We start from the raw sequence: 27,815 nt of genomic DNA on the forward strand, positions 1-27,815 counted from the left end.
TTAATTCAAAGAATTTTATGAGATATGGTCTGATGACAGTATGAAAAATATCAAAGCCCATGTCTCTCTTAATTAATGAAGAACAGTGATTTAAACTGCACATGAACTCCTCCTTTCTTAGGAAGAGGCCTCGTGCTCCTGTTGGTCCATAGCATTCACATACAAAAATCTAAGAAGCTTCTCATAGTTCCTTCCAAGCACTGTGGTCAGGGTGATGATCAGTATCTATACATAATAATGATCTGTTTAGTCAAAAAATGGAAAACCACAGTTCAGTCATCCAGAATATCTTCATCCAGGTTGATATCTGTAGTGTCAATATCTTCTAATTCCAAATTGTCCAAATCTTCTAGTTCGAGTAAGCTCTGCAAACAAAAGAGAATGATGGAGTTATAAAGTACCATGTTAAAGAGGTTAATGTGGTTCCTGATCCAGAGTAAGAAGTAAAATTTCCTTAATAGTCAAAAAGCACATTGTCCCATTTCAAAGCCCCTGCTCTGAAACTCTCCATGCATCACCTACCACAGAGGCCTGGGGCCTGCACACAGCAGGGGAGGGACGGGAGATTTAGTTTTACATTTGACCCACCTTTTCTTCTTTGTTGGCTGTTTGGGAGGCCACGATAACTGGAGTAGGAGAAGGAGGTTTCCCATCAAGGTCCTAAAAGCCCAAGTAGAAAGACATAAAAACAAATGAATTTTTCCACAAATTGTTAACCTTTCCTCTGAGGGAAACATGATCAGAATCAGGAAGTGGAAGATGGTACTTAAATCAATAAGCAGTACTCTACTGACCTGCTGAGCTACAGATCTTGAGGGATGAAAGCCTTTTGCCTCTTCCATGACATTTCTTTCTTCATTTGGCTATCAGAGAATAAAGCAATGATGAAATCAAAATTCCTGAAATTATACCTGCTCTGGAAACTTGGCCTAAATCCTAAATATAGCTCTTAACTCAGCAACAATGTATCCAGCACAGCTCAAACCTTGAAGTGAATATGCTCCCACCCTGTAGTCACACTGAATCAAGCCTGGCACCTGGCCACTCACCCACTCACCGTGACTAGTGGGTACTGTTTGGCTGGCCAGAGATCAGCATGTGTTTCCTTCACCCATTCTTCAACAACAAAGGCTTCTTTTAATCCCGGGAAAAGGTTTTCATACTCTGTTGGGTCAGCGAGGGATTCCGCAGCTTTCTGATTGACTTTCGAGAGATTCTCTCTCCAGAGTTTCACTACCCTATTATAGACATCATGAAACCAAAGAGAATCTACATAAGTGTGCCCTGTTTGTATCTGAAATGTTTCTTCCTAAAATTCAAAAGTCTGTACCTTGAAACCTGACTGGGTAGGTAAGTTCGGGCCAGGAAGGCAGCTTCTGGCAATCGTCCGGTTCTGATCAAAAGCTCAAGGCAAGCATCGAGCCTGAAGATTAAGGAGGAGAGGTGCTGTCACAAGAATAAACACTACAACAGCACTTAACACTGAAAGAAATGTGGATTTAATGTTCCCTTCACATTCATCTCGTTTCTGTTCCTGAGCCATGTAACTCGTCTTAACGGTGTACTGCAGACGGGGTGGACTTCCAGTGTGTGGGGGCTAGGGCAGCTTTTATGACCTCTTTCAATGTACTCAGTTTTTACAACTCTTGAGGGAACCTAAAGGGCCTTTTCAAAGGATCAAGGCAGTTTGGATTAGCAAATTTTGAAGGCTTCAGGATGTAGGCAAGCAGAAATTCAGTTTCAGCATCTCCAATGTGGGCTGGACCAGATAATCCAGAGGTGTCCGGTAGAAGAAAAGGATACCAATGGTGTCTATTTTCTAACTCCAGTTTTTTTCTTTGCAATTTTATAAAGCATTTCAGAATTCAGATTTTTTAAAAAATTTTACATATATGTGTGTTTACTAAGCCTTACAATTTTTTTGTGTGCTTAAAAATTTCACAATAAAATATTGACAAAAGAAAAAAAAAGTTTTAGGTAATAAAGTACATATGCTATAAATGGAGTAGAAGAAGCACCTAACAAAAGCCCCAAACAATATTTTTGCAATAACATGACTATTAAATGCAGTAAAAACATACTGAGTAGCAAAAAAGCAACTAAAAGTAGTATTCTAGAGTTCTGTCAGGTTTTGTCATCAAATGAGTTATAAAAAAACTTTTCAGAAAATTTTTACATTTTTAAATTATGCATAAAAAATAGTGGACCTATTTTTGCAGGAATATAAATTCACATACGTATATCAGGGTGCACAAAGTTTTAAAATGGGGTATAGCTCAGGGGTAGAGTGCTTGCCTAGCATTTGTATGGCCTTGGGGTTTGTTCTTCAGCATCAAAAAAATAAAAAGTTTTTTTTTGCTTGTTTGTTTGTTTTGTTGTGGTACTGAGTACTGAACCCAGGGGCCCTTTACTACTGAGCTACACTTCCAGCCCTTTTTATTTAGACACAGGGTCTCACTAGGTTGACAGCGCTAGCCTTGAATTTGTGATCCTCTTGTCTCAGCCCTTCAAGTAGTTTCAAGTAGCTTGGATTAGAGGTGTGAAACCACCATGCCTGGCCAAAAAAAAAAAAAATGTGTGTGTGTGTGTGTGTATATTTATGATGAAGTGTAGGAGTTAAAAAAAATTAATATGCAGGGCAAGGTTAATGAATACTTTTGGGTTTTATTTCATAATAGGGCCAAATACTTTCTAAATGATTTCACACTGGACTTAAAAATACGTGACATTTTTATGCTTTTCTGTTGAACTCAAATCTAAAAGTAATTGGCATTTTCAACCTCCTTCCTCCATGCCACAAACAGATCAAAATTACCCACTTTGGGTAAAGGCACCTGCCACTCAGACACCAACTGGAGCAGCATGACAGCCTCCTCCTGTCAAACGGTGAGATGCACCAGCCACTAACTGGCAGGCTGTTGAGAAAGGGCTTTGACGTTTCTCCCACCTGAACAGCTCCTTTAGCTCACACATTTAAACCCTGCTGAAGCAGTGCCACCAAGGTAGCACTGTCTTACTGCCCACACTGTTCAACATCACCTGGCCAGCATCAGTTCTCTCCAGGATTTCCTCTCTAAAAACCAGCCTCACAATTAATGTTGAAATTTTAATTACTGTGCTTCCCGAGGTCTTTTAAACTTGGATTAATACTTACTTGCCCTGTAAAAAGTAGCTCATGAATGCCACGTTATTTTTGCCATCTCTCTCCGCACCCTCTGCTAGCTTGTTCACCATGCTAGCATTTCCAGAGGCAGTGGCTAAAAGCAGCAGACCCCCGTAATCCTGGGCATGGTGCAGACACTCCTGGGCGAGGCCAAACTGACATTTACTGATGGCAAGTTCAGCAAGTTGTTTCCACTTCTGTTCTGACTAAAAGAAGAGTTTCCAAATTAAAATACCTTTGAAAATAAGCATTCCAATCTCCAACATCAACTTTATTCTCTTGAACATCACTATCTGACAATGGAAGATACTTTACACACACACACACACATAGGAGCTGTACTTATTAAGTTGCACTACCAAAAATAAAATGATAAAATTTATAATGAGGAAATGGAAATTATTCACATACAAAATTCAAATAATTTTAATGATGCATGAATAACTATCAAATAATTTTTATTTTGTAACTACACAGGGAAACAAAACAAGCTAACTGGAGTTTTAAGGTAATTAGATTGCAATTATTCTAAAGAGTGAATTTAATAAAACTTTTTTGAAAAAATTGTTCTTAAATATTTAACAATAAATATCTGTCATTTGTAGCTTCTCAAAAATCAAAACGCTACACATTTGGATGATCTTAATATAGGTAAAATTTATTTTGTACATCTGAAATTAATTTACCAATAAATGCTAGACTTAAACCAAAATTAGGAGTATACAATATACAAAGATCTCTAAAAAATATCAAACTGTCTTTCAAAAGACACATCTCTAATTCAGTTTAGAATCCTGCTTTAAAATCCATATCTTTCTTATTAATTTGGGATACTGGCAAATTATTGATGCCTATATTCTTTTAGAATTCCCAGACTGATTTACCTACTACCTTAAATATTTTCTTCTCTTGCAAAACAGATCTCACTCAAAATAGGAAAATACTTCTTAAGTTATAGTGCTAAGAATATTTCAAATCTGTTTAATTTATGCAAATTAACAATGCATCTTTGATAAAGACCAAAGAGAAACAATCTCACCAAAATGATTCACTAAATTCCACCTGAAAAACTTTAATAACAAAACATTATACCAAACACATGGATGTACCTTCTGATCTTTCCAACAGTTATAAAAAATCATGAACTAGTACATACCTCTGCCTCCACTGCTAACTGGTATGCAATTTTTAACTCTCCAAGTTGAAGAGCAAGCTCGAAACGATGTTCAGGATCTGTGGATACTGTAAGAGCTTGCTGTTTGAAGCCCTAAACAAAATGAAGGCAGAAAAGAAAAAGTACATATATGTGTGAGATGTGAGTACAAAAATATGTGTATATGATACAATGTACACACAGATAAATCATCCATCCCTCTTAAACTAAAATACCTTGCTGACACAGAAACCCACAACTTATTAAACAAAAGTAACATAACAAAATAATGAAAAGCAAAAATTAAGAAGTCATCGAATTAGCTGGTAAGCACAAACCTGGCAGAGTATTCAGTCACATAATACCTGTTTTTTAAGAAAATGGCAGCTGGCTTTTCTAGATAAACTCAAGTAAACAATACTTAGCAAAATTAGAAATGTGAATTTAAACAAATGTCAAAAAGAAAGGGGTTTTGGAAAATTGATCAATTAAGAGCTACTTCCAAAAAGAAATCATGTGCACTGGTATAGATACAGTGGTTACCCACCAAACAAATCCAGATCTCAGAGGTTATTTAATCCAGGCCTTGTTTTCCAGTGGAAGTTACTGTCAGTAAATGGGTAAGGGAAAGGGAGTCAAAATATAAATTTACAATTTTCCATCATCTGTAAGCCACTTGCAAACATTTTGTATGCAGGTCCAGATGCTAATCAGGTGTCACTGCCTATATTCCAAGTATATACTTCAGTAAGTATCCCAGAGGTGAGAATGCCTATGAATTCCTTTCTATGTTCCAGTCAGCCATCAGAAACAGACTAATTTAACTACTAAATCAGCTTCTCCCACAAGACAAGCAGTATAGATGCAATCTGCCCTACAGGCAAGGTTTTCAGCTCTACGGATGTGGTGGTGGTTAGATGAAAAGCTCAGAGCTGGTTTATTCTTCATAAACCAAGGGAGAATGCTCAGGATGGATGGTAAAGATGGATGGTAAGGATGGATGGTAAGGATGGCTTTATTGTGTGTTAAGATGTTACAACTTTTCAGATTATACAAGTTACCACTCCCCATTCATCCATGAATATAATATAAATAGACATTGTAAATAATCTGAGTTATAGGCTAAGGACATAGCTCAGTGGTAAAGTGCTTGTCCAGTATGCCCAAAACCCTGGGTTCAATCCCCAAATACTGCAAAACAAACAAAACACCACCTGAGTTACTCCACTGATATATACAACTTAAAACCCAAGAATGAAAAATGGAAGGTCTTTGGAACTAGTTAGCCATAAGCAAGGGCAAAGCAGATGACATAGGTGGACTAAATGTACACACTTCTGTTTCCCCTACGTCGTCATTACAATGACACCAAGAGCTTTTTTGTTTTTGTTTATAAAGGCATAATCTTCCAAAGAGACACTAGAAAAGGAGAAGAAACAACTAATACAATTTTGGAAGCTTTTTGGAAAGCTGGTGGAGGAGTAAAACTAACCCTAAATCAGGAGCAAGGACAGCATGGAAACCACCTGATTCACATCTCAGAATCCCCAAAGGTGTCGCATGAAGGACAGGGTTAAAAACAAACAGGAGCCTAAAAGCAACTGCACAGGTCGTCCACTCTCTTCTCGCCTATCCCTTGGTGCAAACGCAGTCAAGTCTGTTTGTTAGAGAGCTAAACCAGAAGGTCTTCAATCTGGGAACACCCAGCACAATGCCTGGAGGAAGCTAAAAACAGGATTATGAGAATGAAAATGTAGATTAAATGAAACCCTAAATACTGAGACTCCAAGATGTCTTCCACTCAGCCCCCAGGATGATGGTCACTGGAGAGCTTCTCTGTAAAATCTAAAACACTAAAACATCAGTTCCATGAGGGCTGTATGTCAGCTAGATCAGTGCCTTGAACACTGTTAGATGCTAATTACATGAATAAATGAAAAGGGGTTAAGTTAATTAGGTGAAGATACTGACATGGAGGTGCCCCAATCAAATGGCCAACTACATCACTTATGAAGTCCACACCCACAGACTTGGACCTTCTGATCTGCTTCTTAAACCTGCACTATTAAATGATAGCCTGAGGATCGTGAGATACTGAGAAAAATGGCCAAGAAGAAAAAAAGAACAAAATGAATCAATAAAAGCAACTTGAAGGGAGCATACCATGTAGGAGGAAAACTTCAACACTAAAAACAACCCCAAAATTCAGGTCCTCAGCAAAGTAAGAGAACCTTTCTTGTATAAACGATAGAGATTTAATAAATTAGAGAACAGCAACAACAAAAAAAAGAGAAAACACCCCATTGTATTCAATATTTCAATTCTCTCTCAAAAGAGAGAATATAGAAAACAACAAAAGGAAATAGCTACTGAACAATCCATGAACATATCTTCAGAAATGAAGGACACACAACTCCAATTAGAAGGACTTATCTAATCCTGGTAGAATGAATGAAAATTGACCTCTACCAAGACCCACCATCATCAGACCATTTCAGAACAGGGAACAAGATAAAAAAAAGTTTCCACAAAGAAAAAATAGTTCATACACTAAAAATCAACTACTGAAGGACAGGTTCCAATGAGATAGGAAGTAAGCCAGGCAAGAAGACAGGGGATATAGACAACAATGGATCCAACTCAAGGAGAGGCAAAGGAACTCCCACCATGATATGAGGGGAATACACAGGACCAGCGTGGAATCCCAGTTAGCCTGAAGCAGACTAAACAAACTGAAAGGAAAGTGCAAGGAATCTGGAGAGCAAGCGAGTCAAGGGAAAATTTACCATAAGTACAGAGAAAATTAAACAAAGGGGTAGGGAGATAATTTTGAACTCCAGAGAATACAAACAATTATTGGAAGGGAAAGTACAATATATCACATGGCTCACCATGAACAGTGTTTACACAGCCACAATAATATCAACATCAAAAACCCATCTAAATGAAATGAACGTTACTGGACATGAAAGATAAGGGATAGGAGAGTATGTGGTAGATGCAGCAGGGGTGAAAGCAAGCTACATCCTCATCTTCCATAGGACAGAAGTCACAAGAAATGCCTAAAGCTGATGAAAAAATATAGCTAATGCTATATTGCATGTTACTTAGAGATGTAAAAATAAATACAAAAACAATTAGATAAAAGAATTAAACTAATTATCTCTAGTGAGTAAAAAGGATACAGGAAAAAGGGAAGTCAGCTTTTTCTTTAAAGAACTTAATTCATGTGGTGTTGCACATATTACTTTGCATGAATATTACATTAAGAAAAAGACATTTTGGTAATGGTGAATTTTGTGTTATGTGTATTTCACCATAATTTAAAAAAAGGGCAGATGAGATAGAAAACTGCAATGCAGAAATAAAAATATTAAGAAAATGGAAAAAAGGTACATAGAAGGGGAGGACAGATGAATTCTTACTGATATTTAAAGAGGGAACAAAGAGCACCGAGAAAGAAGAAAGAAGAGTGTAGGTTTACATATGCTGCAACCAACTGACAGGAGAAATTCCACAGCTACATGCAAATCATACCAACATTCTGTTAAATTGCTGGTTTGAAAAAACATACACAAAAGAAAAAAAAAAAAAGAAAAGGAAGAAGGAAGAAGGAAGGAAGGAGAAAGAGAAAAGAAAACTCTTACCTGTTTTTCCAAAAAGTGTGCCACTCTGGTCCTCTGTTCTTTGGGAATTGTAGGAAGGACCTTATCAGCCATGCTAAAGTCCCTCCTCATGACAGCAGTCTGGTATTCCAGGACTGAAACCAGCAGTGAGTAGCTAACGATGTTCAGTTCTTTATCACCCAGATAAAGCCTATTGTCTTTAGGAATATAGCCCAGGAGATACATAGTCCTACAAAAAAACAGAAACTAAATTAGAAGTCCAAATCTACAGTCACACACATACCCCTCTTGCTTCTTATTCAATATCTTTCCATTTGATTAATGCAATTTTGCTTAACAAGAGGCAATCTACTAAAACCATAACACAGGAAAATCGGCCAATTACTGCTACAAGCCAGGAACAGGTTCTATTGAAAAAGCACACTTTTAAATTTAGGATGCTTAAGACAAAAGCAAAACTATACTCCACTACCTGTCCAAGTGGGCAATGGTGACTATTTCTCCTCCAACATAATAATTTAATCTGTTCACAGAACTTGTGTAAATGAAACAGTCGCCTACCCACAGGCCTGTTTTCACAATTTCCTGAATCTCACCAAGAACCTGTAGAAAGAAAATACTATGATTACATTATCCAAGACTAAAAATCTGTCAATAACAAAAGGCTGAATATAGTTGACTTTGACAAGGTAAAAAAGAAGGAATGCACAACAAAACTCTATTTCAAGAAAGAAAATCTTGAAATTTCTCTCTTCTTTCTTCATTTAAGAACAGATTTCTAGTTGAGTATTTGTCATGAAATCTCATGGTTAGTTCAAAACAGTGATCTAAGAGAATTAATCTAAACCCCAATACACATGAAACTGGAATATGAAAGATTTTGCAACATCTTGGAGAATATCTACACCATGGGTGGATTTATCTTTACCATCTGGGAGCTCATTTAAATCACTCTGGCTATACAGTTTAGGAAAAAAAACAACTTCGAATTTTCTTAGTGCGAAATATCATTCTAAAGATTCCCTAAAATTGAAGAATGAATTTCTTTTAAATATATTTACTTTCAGATTCTGTTTTTTGAGCCAAGATCTTAATTTTCACATTTCACCAGAACACTTTAAATGCTTAGTTTCCTCAATCCTAACTTTAATGAAATGCTAATTTAAATGAAATTTGTTTTTGCTTTTTGAAATTTGTTCTTTTTAGATACACATGACAGTAGAATGTATTTAGACATATCACACATACATGCAGTAAAACTTCCCATGCTTGTGGTTGCGCATGATATGGAGTTACACTGGTTGTGGTTTCATATATGAACACAGGAAAGTCATGTCCGATTCACTCTATCTTTCCCATTCCCATCCCTTCTCCCTTTCCCCCATTCCCTGCTGTCCAATCTGGTGAACCTCCACTCCTCCCATCCTTGAACAGATATTTTTCCACTCATGTTCAGAGCATGGGCAGTCTTTCCACCTTCTAAGGTCTTCTTCAATTTCTTTCTTTAGTGTTCTGTAGTTTTCACTGTAGAGGTCTTTCACCTCTTTTGTTAGATTCCCATCTATTTTATTTTCTTTGAGGCTATTGTGAATGGGATAGTTTTCCTGACTTCTTTTTCAGTTGTTTCATCACTGATTATAGAAATGCAATTGATTTATGGGTGTTAATTTTATGTCCTGCTACTTTGCTGAATTCATTTATGAGTAGAAGTTTTCTGGTGGAGTTTTTTGGGACTTCTAAATATAGAATCATGTCATCAAATTAGGGACAGTTTGAGTTCTTCTTTTCCTATTTGTATTCCTTTAATTTCTTTCTTCTGTCTAATTGCTCTGGTTAGAGTTTCCAGGACTATGTTGAATAGAAGTGGTGAAAGAGGGCATCCCTGTCTTATTCCAGTGTTTAGAGGGAATGCTTCCAATTTTTCTCCATTTAGAATGATACTGACCTTGGGTTTAGCATGTATAGCTTTTACAGTGTTGAGGGACGTTTTCTAGTGTTTTGAACATCAATGGATGCTGTATTCTGTCAAATGCTTTTACTAATGCAGTCTGTTTTTACACATATAAATCATTTAAAAACAAAGCTAAAGTCATACTGATGCAATTACCTCAAAGGCATCTTCAATGCCATCTTCAGTAACTCCCTCATGTGTTTCCTGTGCAGCCAAGACTTTTTCTGACAGATACTTAAGGATAAAAAATGATTCCTCGGTGGCAATACAGACAAGCTCTCCAGAATCAGACCAGAAAATCTGTAACACAACAAACAAACATAGACAACTGATTTGGACTTCTGAATGGGTAGGACAAACAGCATATACCTTGTTTCTTATAAGACTGATCTTATAGTAATAAATATGCCTTTAATTTTTGCAGTGTACTTACACATGTATTTGGGAGGGTGGACAGAGCAGAGCTGTTCTATTTGGCCTAGCAATGGAAAGACCAGTGGGAAAGAGGAAGGAGAGCTGTTGGTAACCACTGGATGTGCTGGGATTTAGAAGAGCATTAGCCTATTCCCTATTGCTCTAGAACACTATTTCTTACCCTTTATTTTCATTATCTCCCACCCCCCCCCCAAAAGCCTTTTTAGATTTTTTTTCTCTAAAATTTCCCCTAAAAAATTAATACCATAATTATAATTACACTGTATATTTGCTTACATGTGTATATAAAGCAAATACATATGGTACATAGATACATATCTATGTTTATACATAAAAAAGGACAAAGTAGTCCCCCCACACCCACTTTCCCACTTGGGGAATCACCATACTTTAGAAGACAGAGCCAGGACCATAGGGAGGCTAGTTTATCTACAAAGATAATTTCTGACCAGTGAAAGCTGTCAAAGTAGCAGGAAGTTAGTTCTAAAAGTACAACATGTTGTCACTAGAGACAGTCACCTGAACCTTAAGCAGCCATTCAGATAAATCTCAGCAGCCTTTCTGACTGGGTGGGGACTTCTCAAGGACTTCTTCCCTTCCAAGTCAAGAAATTCCTGACTTCTTCCCTTAAGCATGCTTTTTTATGCTGTTAAAGCCATTTGAAATATGAATTGCACTTGGAATTACATAATTTTAAAAATACTTTTCAAAATATCCAATGTTTACTGCTTCATTTACGCCCACAATTCTGAGGCAAATAGCACTGTGTGCAGCACTATGAGACAGGGACAGCAGGGTACAAGGTCTCTTCCTGGCCTCAGGGATCCAGACCTCATCACAAAGATGAACATTCCAAAAACAACAAAGGGATCTTTTCTCTTGCTTTTCTCTCCTACACACTTGCTTACTTTCTCCTCCTCCCTTTTCACACTCTTTCTTGCAAGCGCCCTTTCTCTTTCCCTTTCTTTTCCTCTTATTTTCTCTCTTACCCTGCAGGGAGACTCTGTTTGCTTAATAAACTCCCTTATATGAAAACAACAACAACAACAACAACAACAAAGGAATGAAAACTCACGTGTTTGGGCTGAATCTCAATTCTGCGTATGAGTTCTGTATTGTCCCAGTCATAGAAAGCCAAGCCATTTACAGACCTGACGCCCAATAAGAAGCCTCCATAGATACCTTAAAAGAACATAAAAACATCTGGCTTAGATGTTTTTGAACCATTACAGAGCTTTTAAATTGTATCATAAGTAAATGACACTCACTTTCAGCTCCAAAATCTGGTTTAAATGATTTCTTTTCCTTAAAGTTCTTAAATATCTTCACAACACTGTTGCTCTCTCTTATTGCATATCTGGGGGTGGGCAGGGGGAGATAGGGAAAACAAATACAGCATGATATGATAAACCATAATTCAATTATACATTAGAAATATCTTCAACTATTGAGTAATTAATTATACATGGATATAAAAAGAATATTTGAAGATTCATTGATTTTTTTTTTCCCCTAAGAGATTGGTGAACTCTTTACATGTGGATACATAAGGAATAGGTTTCATATGATGATTCTATAGATTACCAGGACTTACAAACCATTTTAGAAACTGGAAATGACCTAAATGTCTATTAACTTGTGAACGACTAGACAAACTGCAATATATGTATACAATACAATACCACTCTGTACACAAAGGAACCAATTACTTATACAGGCAATGATGTGGAGGAATCTCAAAATATCATGAGCAAAGGAAGCCAGGTACAAGTGTACATACCATATGATCCCATCATATGAAACTCTAAAAAGATAATCTAATGTATACAATAACAAAAACAGATCAGTGTTTGACTGGGGATGGGGAGTGGGTGGGTGGGGATGGATGGACTATTAAGAGAAATAAGGGGATTTTTGTGGGGACACAGAAATGTTCTATAATTTGTGTAGGTGGTTATGGATTATACACATTTTTCCAAATCCACTGAAATGTTTATATACTTAAAATGGTGTATTGTTTTATATAATTTACATCTCATTAAAAGTGATTTTAAAATTTTAAGAAAAATTGTGATAAGTGGCTCATTAGCTATGTGCGGAATCAAAAGGAAACTTATATTTAGGTTTCTTCCTTAAAAACAGAGACCAAGAGCTAGACATAGGAGCGCATACCTATAATTCCAGCAACTAGAGAGGCTGAAGCTGGAGGATCACAGGTTGAGGCCAGCCTTAGCAACTCAACAAGGCCCTAAGTAACTTAGTGAGACCCATCTCAAAGTAAAAAGGGCCTCTCCCAATTAGCTCATGAAAAGGCAGCTGTGCCTTATGACAAATGTCTTCGGGAGGGTCTGCAAGGACTTGAAGTGAGGGCCTAACTTGTCTTAAGCCCATAAGTACCAGGTGCTGCCAAAGGCTTCATCAAGGAAATGGTGCTGGGTCCCTAGTTTAATGGCATTATTAGATTATTAGCTTGACTGAGAGAGCACAATGCTAACTACAGAAAGGACAAAGGTTTGCACTACACAGTTGCCACTGACTAAGCTTATAATGGGCTACTCTGATGGAACTCATCTTTAACAGGGAGGAATACAGAAAACACAAGCCTCGAGAACCCAGAGAGTGGCACATGACACCTAAGAGCAGTTAGAGCACACTGAACTTAAACATAAAGACCAAACTTACTCAGAAGAATCATGGGCCCAGGCAAATTCTTGGGCAGAACCAAAGCTCTTGTTTCTCAAGGCCATTGCTGTGTAGATGATATACTCCCCATCACCACACACCACAACAAACCTAGAAATTACACAAGTCAGGAAGGGATATACAGAGGGCCAAGAAGTCAAGAAACGGAAATTCATATTTATGGCAAAATAATTCTAAGAGCATGCTGTTATAGTAAATTATTACAATTTAATATCTTTAAAAGTTATATTTCTTTGAATACCAAGCTACACAAAAATATTCTAGGCAACAAATCCAAAAGCAAATGCTGAAGTTGTTGCTGAAAATGTTATTGCAATAGGCTTCTCTTACAAACCAAGGAAACCGAGGACAAGAAGGTGAGAATGGAGGATTTCAGTTATTCAACTAGAATTTGTTGTGCACCAAGATGGCTAGCACTTTGTTCATGACACTTACACCGTAGAAGGTACTGTCTTATAGTAAAATTATCTTCATTCTGACACTGTTCATTCTAATGAAGAAAAATATATTATTCTAATTTTTAGTGACTACTAAATTCATAAAAATAATTTAAATGCTATTTAAATATTAAAATTTAATATTTAAAATTAACATTTAAATAATTATCCTATTTACTGAATAAAAACAGATTATGAAATAGTCAAGTAAAATTTTCCCAGTAGACACAAAACAACCCCCTTCAAAGTTATCATTTAGAACACTGTAAAATGCCTGCTACCAAAAGACTGCCAAAGGTAAAATGCCAACCTCATGGCAAAGAATGTTTTATGATATCAAGGGAACTATATATAATGCACTCATAACCTTCATAAGAAAACTGATTATGTTACAAATAACTATTGATGTCATTTACTGACCTTTGGCAGCATACTTTGCCTTTTTTAAATATTCAAGACATACACTATTAAGTCATCTTTTTAAAATGATGAATTGTTTTTTTCTGGAATTTTCTCTCTCTCTCTCTCTCTCTCTCTCTCTCTCTCTCTGTTGCACTGTACTGGGGACTGATCTCAGGGCTTTGTGAATGCTAGGCAAGCACTCTACCAATGAACTACATCCTAGACCTATAAAATGATTTTTAAAGCTCTCAGGTTTAAAGCTCATTGTTCTAGGAACTCCTCTCTCACAAGACTCAAAAGATGTTTGGTGCTTTATAATTCTTAAGGCAATAGCAATCTAATGTTCAAATTAGGAATAAAGGTCAGAATTACCAATTCCAAAACTTTTCAAAAGATACGTATCTTAGAGTCAGTTTTTCTTAAGAGAAATGAATGAGCGAGTATTAAGAACACCTACCAAGTGTCAGGATAAGACATGATCCTTGCCCCCAAAGAAGCACACAGGTACATGAACCCAACACGTGTGAAATAAAAATAAATACAATACAATTTAACTGCTCCACCTTGCATGCCAACTTGGTCAACTGGCAATGACAGCCTGTGGCTGTGATGGGGATCATTAAGCAAGGGCAAAAGCTCAGAGAGGAATGACTAGAGATGCCTACCCCAGGGATATGCTGTGCATGTGTGTGCACACCCTGTTCTAACACACACAGAAGCTCAGAGAGAGATTTTGGTGAGGACTTACCGCCCATTAGGATTGTGCTGAATAGTCTGAGGGTATATTTCACAACTGCCCATATCCTTTACTGCCAGTGGCAATCTTTCTCCATCTTTAATTTCAGCATCTCCCATTGCTTTTAGATTGGCCTGCTGGACTTCTGAATGTTTGGCCCAAATGATCTTCCCATTGGCATCCATGGACATGGCAGGTTCTTCCCGACCAAGCTAGAAGAATGACAAATGGCTTTTAGCAATTAAAAGGAAAACAAATAAAACCACACAAAATGGACACTCTTTCCCCCTTAACAGAGAGTCTATTTCCTTCTTCCACTTTAAAACACTGTTACTTAATCTCTAGTGCTGAATGAAAGAACTGCCAGGTTAATAAAACTGGTGACTTGGAAGATGACAGTACTAAGTTACAAGGAAAATGGCTTTGTCAATGTTCATGGGTATTTAGAGATGGATACTTGCCTTAACAATGATGCTCCCTTCGTCGTAGCCCAGAGCCACATTGTTAGACCCTCTCAGACTGGCCACACACCACACTCGCTCCATTCCATAATTCAAAGTGCTTTCAAGGCGATAAGTGCTTGAATGCCAAATACGGACTGTTCCTAAAAATAACAATGTGAATACTCCCTTTTGATACAAACATCCAACAATAAACTGTGAGATAAATGAGCTACAGGGAAGTCTTTATTCCGGTAGAAAACATACCTGGCAACTTAATGACCATTTCTTTTCATCTATAATCTTTAACTGATTTTAAAAAGGAACATAAACATAATAATGGAAAATCCATAAGAAACTAAAACTAGGAAATGCAATTTGAGGTGTGAAATAGTAACAAGATTTCCTGGGCAGAGTGCTTACTATGTGCCAGATGCGTTCTACGCTAATTTCTTCTCACCCTCTTACACAGTCCCACGGAGTGGTATGTGTTCTCATTTCATAATTTGCCCAAACCACATTCACCAAGTGACAGAGCCTGAATTTGAAACCCAGGTTTTTCTGACAGACACATATGCTCTTTCAGTTTTTCTCTAGAACATCTGGGTGTCCTCTTATTAAAGTGATAGAATCAAACTACATTAGAATGATGAAGATGATAACAAAAAAGTCCCTTTTACTCTTTAGTAGCTTAAGTCTAGTATTCTAATAAAAAATATCAAAACCACTGGAAACCTCCCATTATAATGCAGTGGTGTGGGTCAAATCACTTGATTGAAATACCTACTGAATAATTAACAGGAACACATGAATAAACATATGCTCTAACTTACCATCTTCTGAACCTGTGATGATGATTGGCAACTCAGGATGAAAACTGGCACAAGACACATTTTGGGCATGTCCCTCCAGTGTTTGCACACATGTTTTATTCTGTAATCAAGATACAGAAAGACATTTTTACTAGTAAAAAGTAACCATCCTTAATTTTCTCAATGCACAGATACATTATAAATGATAGAGATTATGACAATCTGAATAAATCTTACGTAGAAATTTTTGAAACAATTATTTTAATACATGAATGTTTTCTCTAATTTAATAGATCAGATAAATGTAAATGTAACTATCATTAAAGAAGACAAAATAAAAGATCTAGGTTTTCATTTGAATGCTATTTCCCCAAATTTTTAGAATAATGAATTTCCCCTACAATATTCACACCTACTATCTGTGGACTAAGTAGACACTGCTACTTTAGTCTTTAATATTTTAATTCTGAACTTAGGGACAAATTTGAAAACATTTCAAAGTATAAATGGTTTTCTAGGTCTTACTATATTAACTGCTTAGGGAAACTTTTGATGTGAAAAACAAAAGAAACAAAACAAATTTAAGAATATTTCACAGCGACAAATCATGGTATCAGGAATTTATAATTAGGTTTACAAGAGTTCTATGTGACAAAATGGTTGTATCACAGCTATGTTATGATGCTTTCACTGATCTATTTTCAAATATAAATGGAAGTCTACCAATGAGGATACTCAAGGATGTATAATTTATGTATAATTTAAGATTAAAATGTTAAAATTGATAACTTCTATTATTAAATGAAAAAAAGAAAACATGTGAGCATTTATTTTTGAAATCTTGTGCATTTGTGTCTTCTTGTATTGCTTTTGGCAGTGCTAGCAATCAAGGCCAAGACCTTGCACATACTAAGCAAGTACTCTACCAGTGAGCTACATCCCCACCCAGTGTTCATTTTTATGGAAAATTCTGGGACAATTTTGGTGCCAATACTTAGGTCTTAAATTATTTTACTATGAAAAGATGCAACAACCCAAGTTTTAGCTGTCTTGTAAGAAACAGTTAAAAAACATGTCTAACATATGGCAAGTAAGGCCATGAATAAACTGTACCTGGTAATCCCATATTTTAACAAGACGGTCATCTGCACCTGAGATGAGGTATGGTTTGTCGCCACCACTGTAGTAATCGATGCAATTTACGCCTTTCTCATGTCCTTCCAGAGTGAAGTTTGGTGATGAAGAGCCCAGCTGCCACACCTTCAGAGAGCAACAGCATCTGCCAGTCAGTACAGGGCTTTGCTTTTAGAAGGCAGATCCACCACCCTGTGACATACTACATAAAAGGCCAAAGCCCAGGAGAGAAAAGCTAAGGAACATTCATTGGTTTTCACTTATTTGTTTTTGTTCTCAGTTAAATTTCCAGAGGGCAGAAACACTATGGTGTTCTCTGAAAATGCCAATTTCCAGGCTTTATCCCTATTGAATTCAGTTGAGCTATAGTGAAGCTAGATGGAATCTAGATCGAACACCTTGAGAAACACTGCTTTAAGGTTGGTTAAATAATTTTAGGAAATATTTAATACACACTGCTAAGGAAAGTGGATTTAGTTACATGTATTAAAAGATAAAAACTACTGTTTAATTAAAAAAATATAAAGTATAGAAGAGCAGTAAAAAATTACAGGATTGAGCTTTATCTTTACAAATATTTACTGGGTGCCTAACATGTGGAAGGCCCTATAGGAAGTAAATATATGTTTTTAAAAAAAAAAAAAAAAAGTAAAATGGTTATATTTACTCTATACCACAGACTTTACTTAGGCCAAAGGTAAATCTTGTTCTCAAGATAAACCTAATTTAGTGAAGAAGTTTAAAACTAATTTCAAAGTTTCCAACCTATGTCAAAGGCAAGCATAATCCAACAGAAGGAAAAAAGAAGCAAACTCAAAACCTTAAGATAGACACATAAAAGTTTATGTAAGTTAAAAAAAAAGCTAATAAAAATATCATACATACGTAGCAAACGTAAGCAAAAATTGTTGCGATTTTAAATCTATGCCTATATGTCTGTATTTTAAATAGTATAATGGAAAAAAGGAATATGAATGCAGTCACTGCAACATGTACTAATCGCAAGTGCACCCAAGGCAGTGTGATGTTTGCTACTCAATGTCTGGAGGAAGAAGGAAATACATTTCCTGCCCCAATCATCCAATATTTCAGGGGACAAAGATTTCCAAAAATACATGGATTATGACAATGTGAGAAAGGTCATAATGGAAGAAAATGGGAGATACAGGATGATCATAACTGGCTTTGTCCAGAGGTGAATGGATGTCCGACGAGAGCTTCTCAGAGTAAAACTGCTAAGCCTTGAAAGCTGGGTCGTTCTCCGGAGGAAAACAAATCAAGAAGGTGATAACTGATACATAGAGCAGACACCCTACCTTGATGGTCCTGTCCAGAGATGCGCTGGCAAACTGATTGTTATCTTTGGGGTTGATCACAATCTGCATAACGTAATGTGTGTGTCCTTCAAACACTTGGGAACAAGACCATTTTTTATCCCAGTCCCAGAGCTTAATAAGCATGTCATCTGGGCCAAAAGAAAGTCTCAAGTTAGTTGTAAATTCTATTTTTTTTTTAAATTTCAGAACTAAGAGAGTCTTTGTGCCTTTCAAGGCAGCAAACCTAAAATAAACTGCACCTTCTGTGATTTATAAATATAGAATTGAAACTGAGAAAGAATTTTCAAAAATCCTTATTTATCCTCAGAAAAACTTAACTCTTTATAAGAGTGGATATGCTAGACAGACACTTTGACCAGCTAAGCAACAAGGCCACAAGAGTGGATATAAAATAAATAAAACAGATTACTAATAGAAAATACAAAATCTTGTGAAAAAATTTAAAAAAGAACTCAGTGGGCTTCGAAGAATGACAAAAGTGCAATGCAAGTGTGTTTGAATAATAGTAATGACTATTGCAAGAATAAGCATTTGCTTTTATGAGATTGGTTAAAAAATGTTCTCAATTTTTAATTTAAAAATGTTTCAAAGAGCTATTACCAATTCAGCACTACTCATTTTAATTGCCCTCCCAAAGGTCTACTGTTTTATACATAATAGCAGGAGTGAAAAAGGCTGAATATAAAGATAAAAGTGACTAGGATCTGTGGCAATCTGCCAACTCACTCATCAGTATGTAAACTAGCTTTCTGTTCAGCAGATGTTTAAACATCTAGACCTTCAGGTCTTCCCTGACAGGAATTGGAGCAATTGCTATGCAATCCTAAGTACAACTGATATTCCATTAAACTACAAAAGCAAGCAGCATCAATAGCACAGTAATGGACTTAAATGGTTTAAAAACTGCTTGAAATTAGAACTCTACTTGTAACAGCGGTTAAAGAATAGCATGTCTTACTGAATGAAAATGCATTACCCAAAGAGACACCCATGACCAAAAGAGGTCATCTCTTACCACTGCTAGTCAGAATGAAAGGCTGGGTTGGGTGAACAGCAATACAGCGAATGTAGTCTGAGTGTGCTTCAAACATATGAACTCTCTCCAGAGTATTGTAATTGAACACTCTAATCTGCATGTCATCCTAGTAATGGAAATTTAAAAGCCACCATCACTATTAGGAAGTAAATTGCATGAAAAACTATTGTGAATTCAAGGAACAAAGTCCATGCTTCTAAACACTGCACTAATGAACAAAACAAATCAGGAATCAAAATTTTGCAATTAATTTACCTAATCACTGACCAATAAAAAAAAAAACAGGATTAGAAATTTATATAATTACTTACTGCTCCTGTCACAACCCAATTCTTCCTTGCAACAAACTTTGCAGCTCGAACAGGAAGATCACACACTTCAAATGTCTTCACCAGGGTCTTTAAAATTTAACAATACACACATTAAGTCATGAGAAAATGACTGAAAAATCTATTCAAATGTATTTAAAACATTTGACTATTTACATGACTTCTTATTAAAAATATTCTCATACTAAAATATGAAAGATCAACATTAAAATTAAAAAAGAACTGATAATCTTTTTAACAGGTTTGAAGTTAAAATATTTTTAGAAGATAAGAGAAAACAAGTGTCCACAAGATGGTATTCCAGATCTTCTGTGCTCTGGCCCTTTCCTCACTTTCCAGCCTTACCTTTGCTACTCATAGCCTCATTTCTGCTCCATGCTTAACTTCAATATTCCTTTTTATGCTCTCCAGGGGCAGGAATCATCTTTCCCACTGTACATCCAGAAACCAAACTAGCAGCCAGCATACAACTAGTGTGGAATGAGTATTTGTTGAATAAATTATATCTTAGTTTCTTCTTTTTAAAACTGAACCCACAGAAGTAACTCGAACAAAATATGATTCTTTTATATACCTTAGTGATATACTTCCATATGAATATATTTATATGCTGTCAGTAAGTATCACAACCTTTCAAGGTGCTCAGAGTGGGTTATATCCGTAGGACAAAGGTAGAAAACTATAAGACCTCTTGGAAAGAGCAGAGATGAATGCATCTCTCTCCTCTCTCTTTGATGCCTGTTCTTTAAGAGTCTAAAAAATCAAACTTTATTTTTTGATTACTTTTTGTTCCAGAAATCAATGATGAAATAAATAAGGAACACAATATAATCTTACTGGTTAAAAACCATGTACATTAAACAAAGTAACAGGGACTGGTCACTGTTGCGCCTACTCTGGCTTCCCAGGCCAGACTTTGCTTTAGACAAAGTTTGAAAAAATGGGGCATCAGCGCTCACCTACACATCTGCTACCAGTTGACTTATGATGTATGCACGGAGAGCAGAGAACATGTAATCTATAAGATAGCAGGAAAATCCATCAAAGCTCATAAGGAGTCAACAAATCCTGGGATATGAGAAGCAGTGAAAATAAATCAGCTGTAGAACAAACTATTATGGTTCAGCATCACGATAGGTACTGTGGCTGGTACAAACTACATGAGAGGTGGTCTCCACACTCTGGGAGCTAAACAATCCACAGAAGAGGAAAAGCTACACACACATTACATACAAATGCCCAGCGTAAATTAGGAAAGTCATGACTAATATTTACCCAGCCTTTTATAGGTTCACATACAATTTGTCTGTTATTTAATCCTGTTAACAATCCTGTGATGTAAAGATTATAACAATATCATCTTTAGTATAAATAAAATAAACTGATGCTCAGTGTGGGTAACAGGCTTTTCCATATAATTTAATCAGCAAGTTGGCTTTGAATTATAAATCACTACTTTAAAAAAAAAATTGCATCCACTCAAAGAGTATATAAAGTCTCCTTTTTTGAAATTTAAGTACATCTGAATTAACTTCTAAAACCCATTTTGGCCCTCTCAAGAATTTTTTTCTCATTATACATGAATGGCAAATTACTTCTATTAGTGATAGAAGGAAGGAGGGAGACAGAACCAAAGATAGATTGATCGCTCAATAAAGACCTACTGAGTATCTACCACAAGCCTGACACTGCCACATAGTGCCTTATGCACTGGAGGGATAGTAGGAAATAAGACTATGGGGATCCCTATCCTCATAGAACCTCCAATCTCAAAGGAAAGAAATTAAACAATAAATTACCAATGATATGAATTACAAAAGCAGAAGCAGACAGCCCAAGAGGAGAATATACACGGGAACAATAAAGAAAGAAGAGGCAAAGTGGATGGCCTAGGTAAAGCAGAGGTATTTTATGGTAAAGCCTAGAGGAATATGAGGGAACTATACCTGGCCTTTAGAACATATGACAGTGAAATAATAATGCCAGCAGATGGGTTAACTGAGCCAATAGAGGGAATCCCCAGGAAGAATTAGGGAGAGGAGAATCTAACATATCTGTTAAGCATAAAATAGAAGGACTTTAAACATTTGGATGGAGACTAGACCAAAAGGGAACAGAGGGGGAGATAGAGAAAAGCTGTCAGGTATATTATCTTCATAAAGTAAAAGGAAGTCACAAGAAAGACCTGAAATTGGTACATAACATTCCTTTTTTTCTTTTGTTCAATAAATGATTATTAACTAGTTACTATGTATCAGGTAATGATATAGGCACTGGGATACAGCAGAGAAAAAAATGTTAATGAGCATAAAATGTCATTCTAACGGAGCCTGGTTTAGTGTGTAGTCACTGCTATTTCACTATGAGTATAAGCATACAAAGATGTTTTAGGCTTACTCCTGACCTTGGCTTTCTAATCCTATTTTTGCTATCTTAAACTCCTCAAATGTGAATTTTATCAAACTTTAAGAACCTAATTTTGGATGCTGAAGATAATTACTACCTAAGCAGCCACATCACTGTACAGTATAGTGCTAATGACATGTTTTGTATACTGAAAGAAAAATCTTCAAAGACAGTCTGAAAGATTGCAGAAAATATGAGAAAAATTTACTTAGGTGAAAGAGAATGATGTAAGCATTAAGGCAGACAATCTAGAAGAGACATACTCTCATATATATAATCAAAAGTTGACTATGAATATTTTTGTGTGTTTGATTGAAAGTAACTTGCATATCATTACCTTGAGTATTTGGGGAAACAATTAAAAATCCACTCAAGATGATCAGAATAGTCACTGAATAGAAAATGAACTACTAAATACTTTATCTATAGCAAATTATCTTACATTAACATATACTTCCTCAATTTCACAGAAGAGTTAATATTACCTACATCAGAGTAACTAGATATAAATATCACACATAACTTGTTCAGAAGAGTTTCTCTTGCGAGCCATACTCTCATAAATGTAGTTGCACAGTAATTAAAATACTTTGTATCAATTTATTTTAGAAAGTAGTATGCACACAGCTACTGCTATCTGTTATGATAGTACTATTTCATTATAAACTAAAAGTCCAACACAGTATTTTATTTCTAATAAAGTCCTTAAAAAATCCTACCTGTGTTTCATGATTCCAAACACACACGCTGCCATTGTACAGACTTGCCAACATCCATGGCTCTGTAGGATGCAAATCCACACTCTTAACTCGATCAGATCTAGCAGTTAACTTTCTCTTAATATCAAGTCGGAGAGGCTAAGGAAAAAAAAAAAACAACATTACAACAAAAATCAAGTGGGCTGGGGAGATAGCTCAGTTAGTAGAGTGCTTGCCTTTGTAAGCACGAGGCCCTGGGTTCGGTCCCCAGCACCACAATTTAAAAAAAAAAAAAAAATCAACAAACCTGGCCACACAGAGATATATAGTTGGAAAGAATATTTTAATAATTTTTGAAGTAACAGAATATTCTTCTTTGATACCATATTAAAACTTGAGAAGTGGTAGTTTCTTACAAGATACTTGTAATGTGGAATCTGAGACCAAACTAATGAACTGTTTATACTTTGTTAAATTAAAATCCAATGGTCTGTCCTATACTTTGAGTGGCTCATTCATGCATGATTTTGTAGCATCACAAATTGGTTATATGGAATATGTTGGTTCTCTGACTTAGGTATATCTTCTAAATGTTGATGTATTTCATTGTACTGTATTGAAAAGATCACATTCATTAATATCACCATCTACCTCAACAGATAAGTCTTAAATATTAGGAATCCATCAAGTTCAGGGACAGTTCTCTAAAATTCTAAATTTCACTTAGACGTTCTAATTTGTCGTTAGCAAAGAATACTGTCGGGTACTAAGAGTATGTCTAACAAATAATCAAGTCTGAATAACTAGTTTCTTGGTCACTGTTTCATGTAAAGATCCCAACCTAAATGGATAAGTGTGTTTCCATGAGACAACCATCATACTTCAGTAGGCAGCAGCAGAAATACTTTATGTATCCCACTCATCTCATCATACAGAACTTAAAAGATGTGTACTCAAGTGTTCAGATGTAATACCATCAATCACTTTCACTGTTTAATCAATGACATCCTTAAGTGAAACTGGCTTTTTAAAAATTGTGTGACAATGGAGAATACACTATCAGTATAATTTGGTGCCTCTTCACCAGCAGGCTTACCTTTCATTACTTTTACACCATCAGTACAAATATTAACATAGTGGAAAAGGCCAATAGCATCTTATCATTAGGAGAACTTATCTGCGCTCCTCCTGGAAGAGTAAAGGGGATCTCTAAGGCACTAAGAACACACTTTGAGTACCTCTGGTTTATAAACTACCTAGTGAATAAATTTAAATTATCTACTAAATCACAGTTTTGTGCCCATGTCATTAGGGTCATGTCAGAAAATATTCTGAAGAAATGTTATTTATGAAGTCTTAGAACTCTAAGTCATAATATTAAAAGAGTTCTTCAGAGAAAAGCAGATTTATTTTGGCAGAAAAATATTAATAAATGCTAAGCAAGTAAGATGTGATCAGTAAGGGGTCATATCCATGTCCATGAAGGACTTCAGAGTCAAAAGGGAATGTTTACAATATTGTAACGAATATAAGTTGTAGAAACCCACCGAAAAATTAAAACAATTTTAAATAAGAACCAAAATATTCTCTTGAGTAAGAAAATAACAATAGTTTAAAATAATTTTTTTCAAGCCAGATTCTTCATGATATCCTTAAGTGAAATTGGCTTTTAAAAATTATGTGAACAGAAAATATATGATTAATTATTTTCTCAGTTCTTCTGTGTATGCCATTCTAGAAGAAAAGTCAATTCAAGCTAGACAATGATACCCTAGGACAAAAAATTGAATTCTCTCTTGTAGACAGGTTGACAAAAATCTGATTTAAAATATATTTCACCTTCAACAGGTCTTAAACACAACCTTAAAGTTTATTTGGCCAAGTTGAATTACTGTCACATTATCATTTTTTTATCTTTCATGATAATTATGAATGAGATAAAAATTTAAGGTTACTTTTCAACATGAAATGAGTATCTAGCAGAGGTAATTTCCTGAGACAAAGCAAATATCTCAGGATATTTATTTATCTTGTTTGACTCTCTACCAAACGTGGGTCACTGACTATTCCAGTGTTTGCTCTTACTCCTTCCTATACACACCTCCTTCACTTTTAGCAACAACCTTTACCTTTTATTTAAAGGATCTGAGTTTTCTGACTTTTCAATTGCCTCAAAAATGTTTCCACTGTTATACCTTCCTTTCCACTTTAAAACCATCACCTTTGAATTCCTTGCTAGTTTGAGGGAAGCAGAACCTTTTGCTTCAACCATTTCTGAAATTTGCCCCACTAATTACTATCATTAAATTTAACATCTTTTTCTGGTCTCCTTAAAGTCAACAAACATGGTGCCTTTGTGCTAGGAACCTGGGTAGGGGCATTCAAATAAGCCAGTACATCCAATACTGTTCCTCCAGAACTGAGGAAATTGGACTCATAAACCCCATATTTTACTGTAACAATGTTTTAATTAATGAGTAAAAGTGATACTCCAGAAAGTGGACTAGGGAACTCTGTACATATTCTCAAAGAGCAAATTCCAGTTTAAAAAGAATAGGCAGAGTTCCTGCTCTATTTCCTCCAACACTTCAATGATGACTTTGAATAAGTTTTAAGCATGCTGGGACAAAGATGATTAAGATGCTCCAAATGACTCCTCCATCTTCCAAAGGATGAATGATTCAGGACTTGGCTTAAATGCAACTGTCATCAATAACGTCTTTCTAATTACTCTAGTCTGAAGTATTCTTTTCCTGGGGGCTATTGTAGGATTTCATTTGGAAATGTTCATGGTATATTTTGCCTATGTCTCTTCTTGCTTTCTAGAGTAGAAGCTCCTTAGGGACAGGGTCACTGCTTATACATGTCTTTATTTGCACAGTCCTTTATATATTTGGGAATGGGGGAAGGGTTAGGAATAGAGTATAACCCAGCTCTACAGAGTCACACTGGATTCAAACTTGAGTTCCAGTGCTTTGGTTCCACATTTTCTATGTACAATTCTGGGTGAGTACACTTAACCACTCTTGGATTTGACTTGAGTAAAACAGGAATAATACTAATATCTACCTTTTGGTGTTATGAGAATTAAATTCAGAGTTCAGAAGCAGCAGTAACTGGTCATATAGTAACTATTCCATAAACATTATTTATAAAATCTACCAGCTATTTTGAGAAGTAGCTGGCAAATGTTCAGCAAAGTGCGCAGTACACAGTAAATACTCTTATGCTTAATGAGCATATGAATAATTTAACAATTTGTTAAAATTGTTAAACAATTTGTTAAAATTCAATTTAACAATATGAATAAATTCACAATTTGTGCTTTCTACAGAAATTGTTTCTAGATATCTGTAGAGGATTGGGTCCAGTGCCCCCCCAACTTCACCCCCATGGATATCCACAGATGCTGAAGTCAAATTATGAAAAATGGTGGAGTACAGGACCTACAAACATCCTTCTCTACACTTTTAATCATTTCTAGATTACTTAAAATACCTAATACAATGTAAATGCTGTAGGTAGTTGTAATACTTTATTTTTTAGGGATTGAAGATGGGGGGGGAAGTCTATACATGTTCAAATTTTTTCCCCCAAATTTTCAACCTGCAGTTTATTTAATCTGTGGATATGTAACCCAAAGAAATGGAGGGCTGACTGTGTATTAAATGATGGCAATACTTCATTATAAAAATATTTGGTACTTAAATATGAAGTTTGGCAGGTCTAAGGGCTTTTTTAAAAAAATGTTCATACTGCAAGCACAGGAGACCCAAACCAGCACAAGTTATTAATAATATAAAGTGGTATAATTAAGAGATTTAAGGTCTTTTTCAAGGGCCCTGAACCTGGAGTAAAGAAAGTCTACAGATGAATAGGCCGTGAAGGGAGCTGTCTGTGAGTGGCACCTTTGCTTGGCAAAACTGTGTGTTTCTCTAAGTATTCTTCTGGCAGTATCCATAACTTTCATCAGTTTCCCAAAGGGATCACTCCACCACAACTCCAACTCTACCACAAGAAGACTTGTTCAACTTAATTTGTAAACTGCAAGATAAAGGACTTGAAGTGATTAACCCACAGTCTTCAAGCTCCAAAATATTTGATCATGTGCTCCTTAACATATTTAAAAAAGGCAGAAAAATGTTTACAAAAATATTTTTTTTTCAGAAAAGATATTCTCACTATTGTTTTTCTTCATTATTATAATACACGTATGCAAAGGCATTATAGGGAATGTTTGGGAGTAAGAGTGGTAATAAAAATGCGCTGTCCTGATTGCTTGCTATACCGACCAGTCACTGCTTTCGTTGCATTTGCAATGCGGGAAAGCACATTAGCCAGCTTTAAAAACAACTCTCAATCCTTTTCCCTCTAGAAAACTTAAGAGCTGGCTCCCAAAGTATTGGAAAGTCCACTTAAAACTCCATACACTCTATTTACTCCCCCCCCCCTTCTTCTTCTTTGCTCAAATTCATAGTTGGCAGTCTGCACACTATTCCGGGAAAAAGCCCGACAGGAGTGCAAGATTAGCTGTCACCGTTTTAAGTGTAGCATGGAGCAGTTTTGCAGAAGCTGCCCACAGAGTTCAACGTTTTCCCTAGACCACTGACCCCAGTGCAGACCTTAGATGGTCTGGCAAATGCCTTAAGGCCCAAGGAGCCAGGGACCCCTCATTCAACAGACACTGCCTCCAAAACAAGCCCGTTTGCTGGTCCCCATCACCTCCTCCCTCCCAGGACTCAAACAGAACAGGGACCCAACAAGGCCAAAGGCGGCGGCCGCAGCGGGAGCACAGACCCCTGCATACGGCGGCCCTCAGTCAAGGAACCCCAGGAATGGGCCGCAGCCGATAGGGCTCCTACCATGGTTCCGTCGGTCCGAGCCCGGGAGCTCACTGGATCCCGGCGAAGAAGGACCTGAGAAACCCACCGACCCACTGACCGGCCGACTGACTGACGTGGAACTTCCGGGAAGTAATTCTCGCGATAGTCTTAGGCCGGCGCCTGAGCGCCTGAGC

The 27,815-nt window shown here is 36.3% G+C and overlaps 1 protein-coding gene across 1 annotated transcript; it reads right to left on the reverse strand.

Annotated features, from left to right (window-relative positions):
- Positions 1-27,815, reverse strand: COPB2 (COPI coat complex subunit beta 2). Its single transcript, XM_079156402.1, has 22 exons — positions 27,661-27,815; positions 22,820-22,957; positions 19,677-19,763; positions 19,345-19,471; positions 18,309-18,457; positions 16,972-17,118; positions 15,880-15,979; positions 15,068-15,210; positions 14,619-14,818; positions 13,011-13,121; positions 11,597-11,685; positions 11,404-11,510; positions 10,050-10,193; positions 8,415-8,545; positions 7,964-8,171; positions 4,320-4,430; positions 3,155-3,369; positions 1,331-1,423; positions 1,058-1,238; positions 795-863; positions 589-660; positions 1-365 (listed from the first exon to the last, which is right to left on the reverse strand). The coding sequence occupies exons 1-22, from the start codon at positions 27,661-27,663 to the stop codon at positions 273-275; spliced, it is 2,718 nt and encodes a 905-aa protein (XP_079012528.1). The 5' UTR covers positions 27,664-27,815; the 3' UTR covers positions 1-272.

This window comes from Sciurus vulgaris (assembly GCF_902686455.1).
Source record: "Sciurus vulgaris genome assembly, chromosome: 10".
In the NCBI taxonomy this organism is placed as follows: domain Eukaryota; kingdom Metazoa; phylum Chordata; class Mammalia; order Rodentia; family Sciuridae; genus Sciurus; species Sciurus vulgaris.

Excerpts from the sequence above, each read along its gene's own strand:
- COPB2 (XM_079156402.1), bottom strand. Across the intron at positions 8,172-8,414 it reads ACCATTGCCCACTTGGACAG|GACTATGTATCTCCTGGGCT; the intron begins GTAGTGGAGTAT and ends GTTTTTTTGTAG. Across the intron at positions 366-588 it reads CAGCCAACAAAGAAGAAAAG|AGCTTACTCGAACTAGAAGA; the intron begins GTGGGTCAAATG and ends TTTTGTTTGCAG.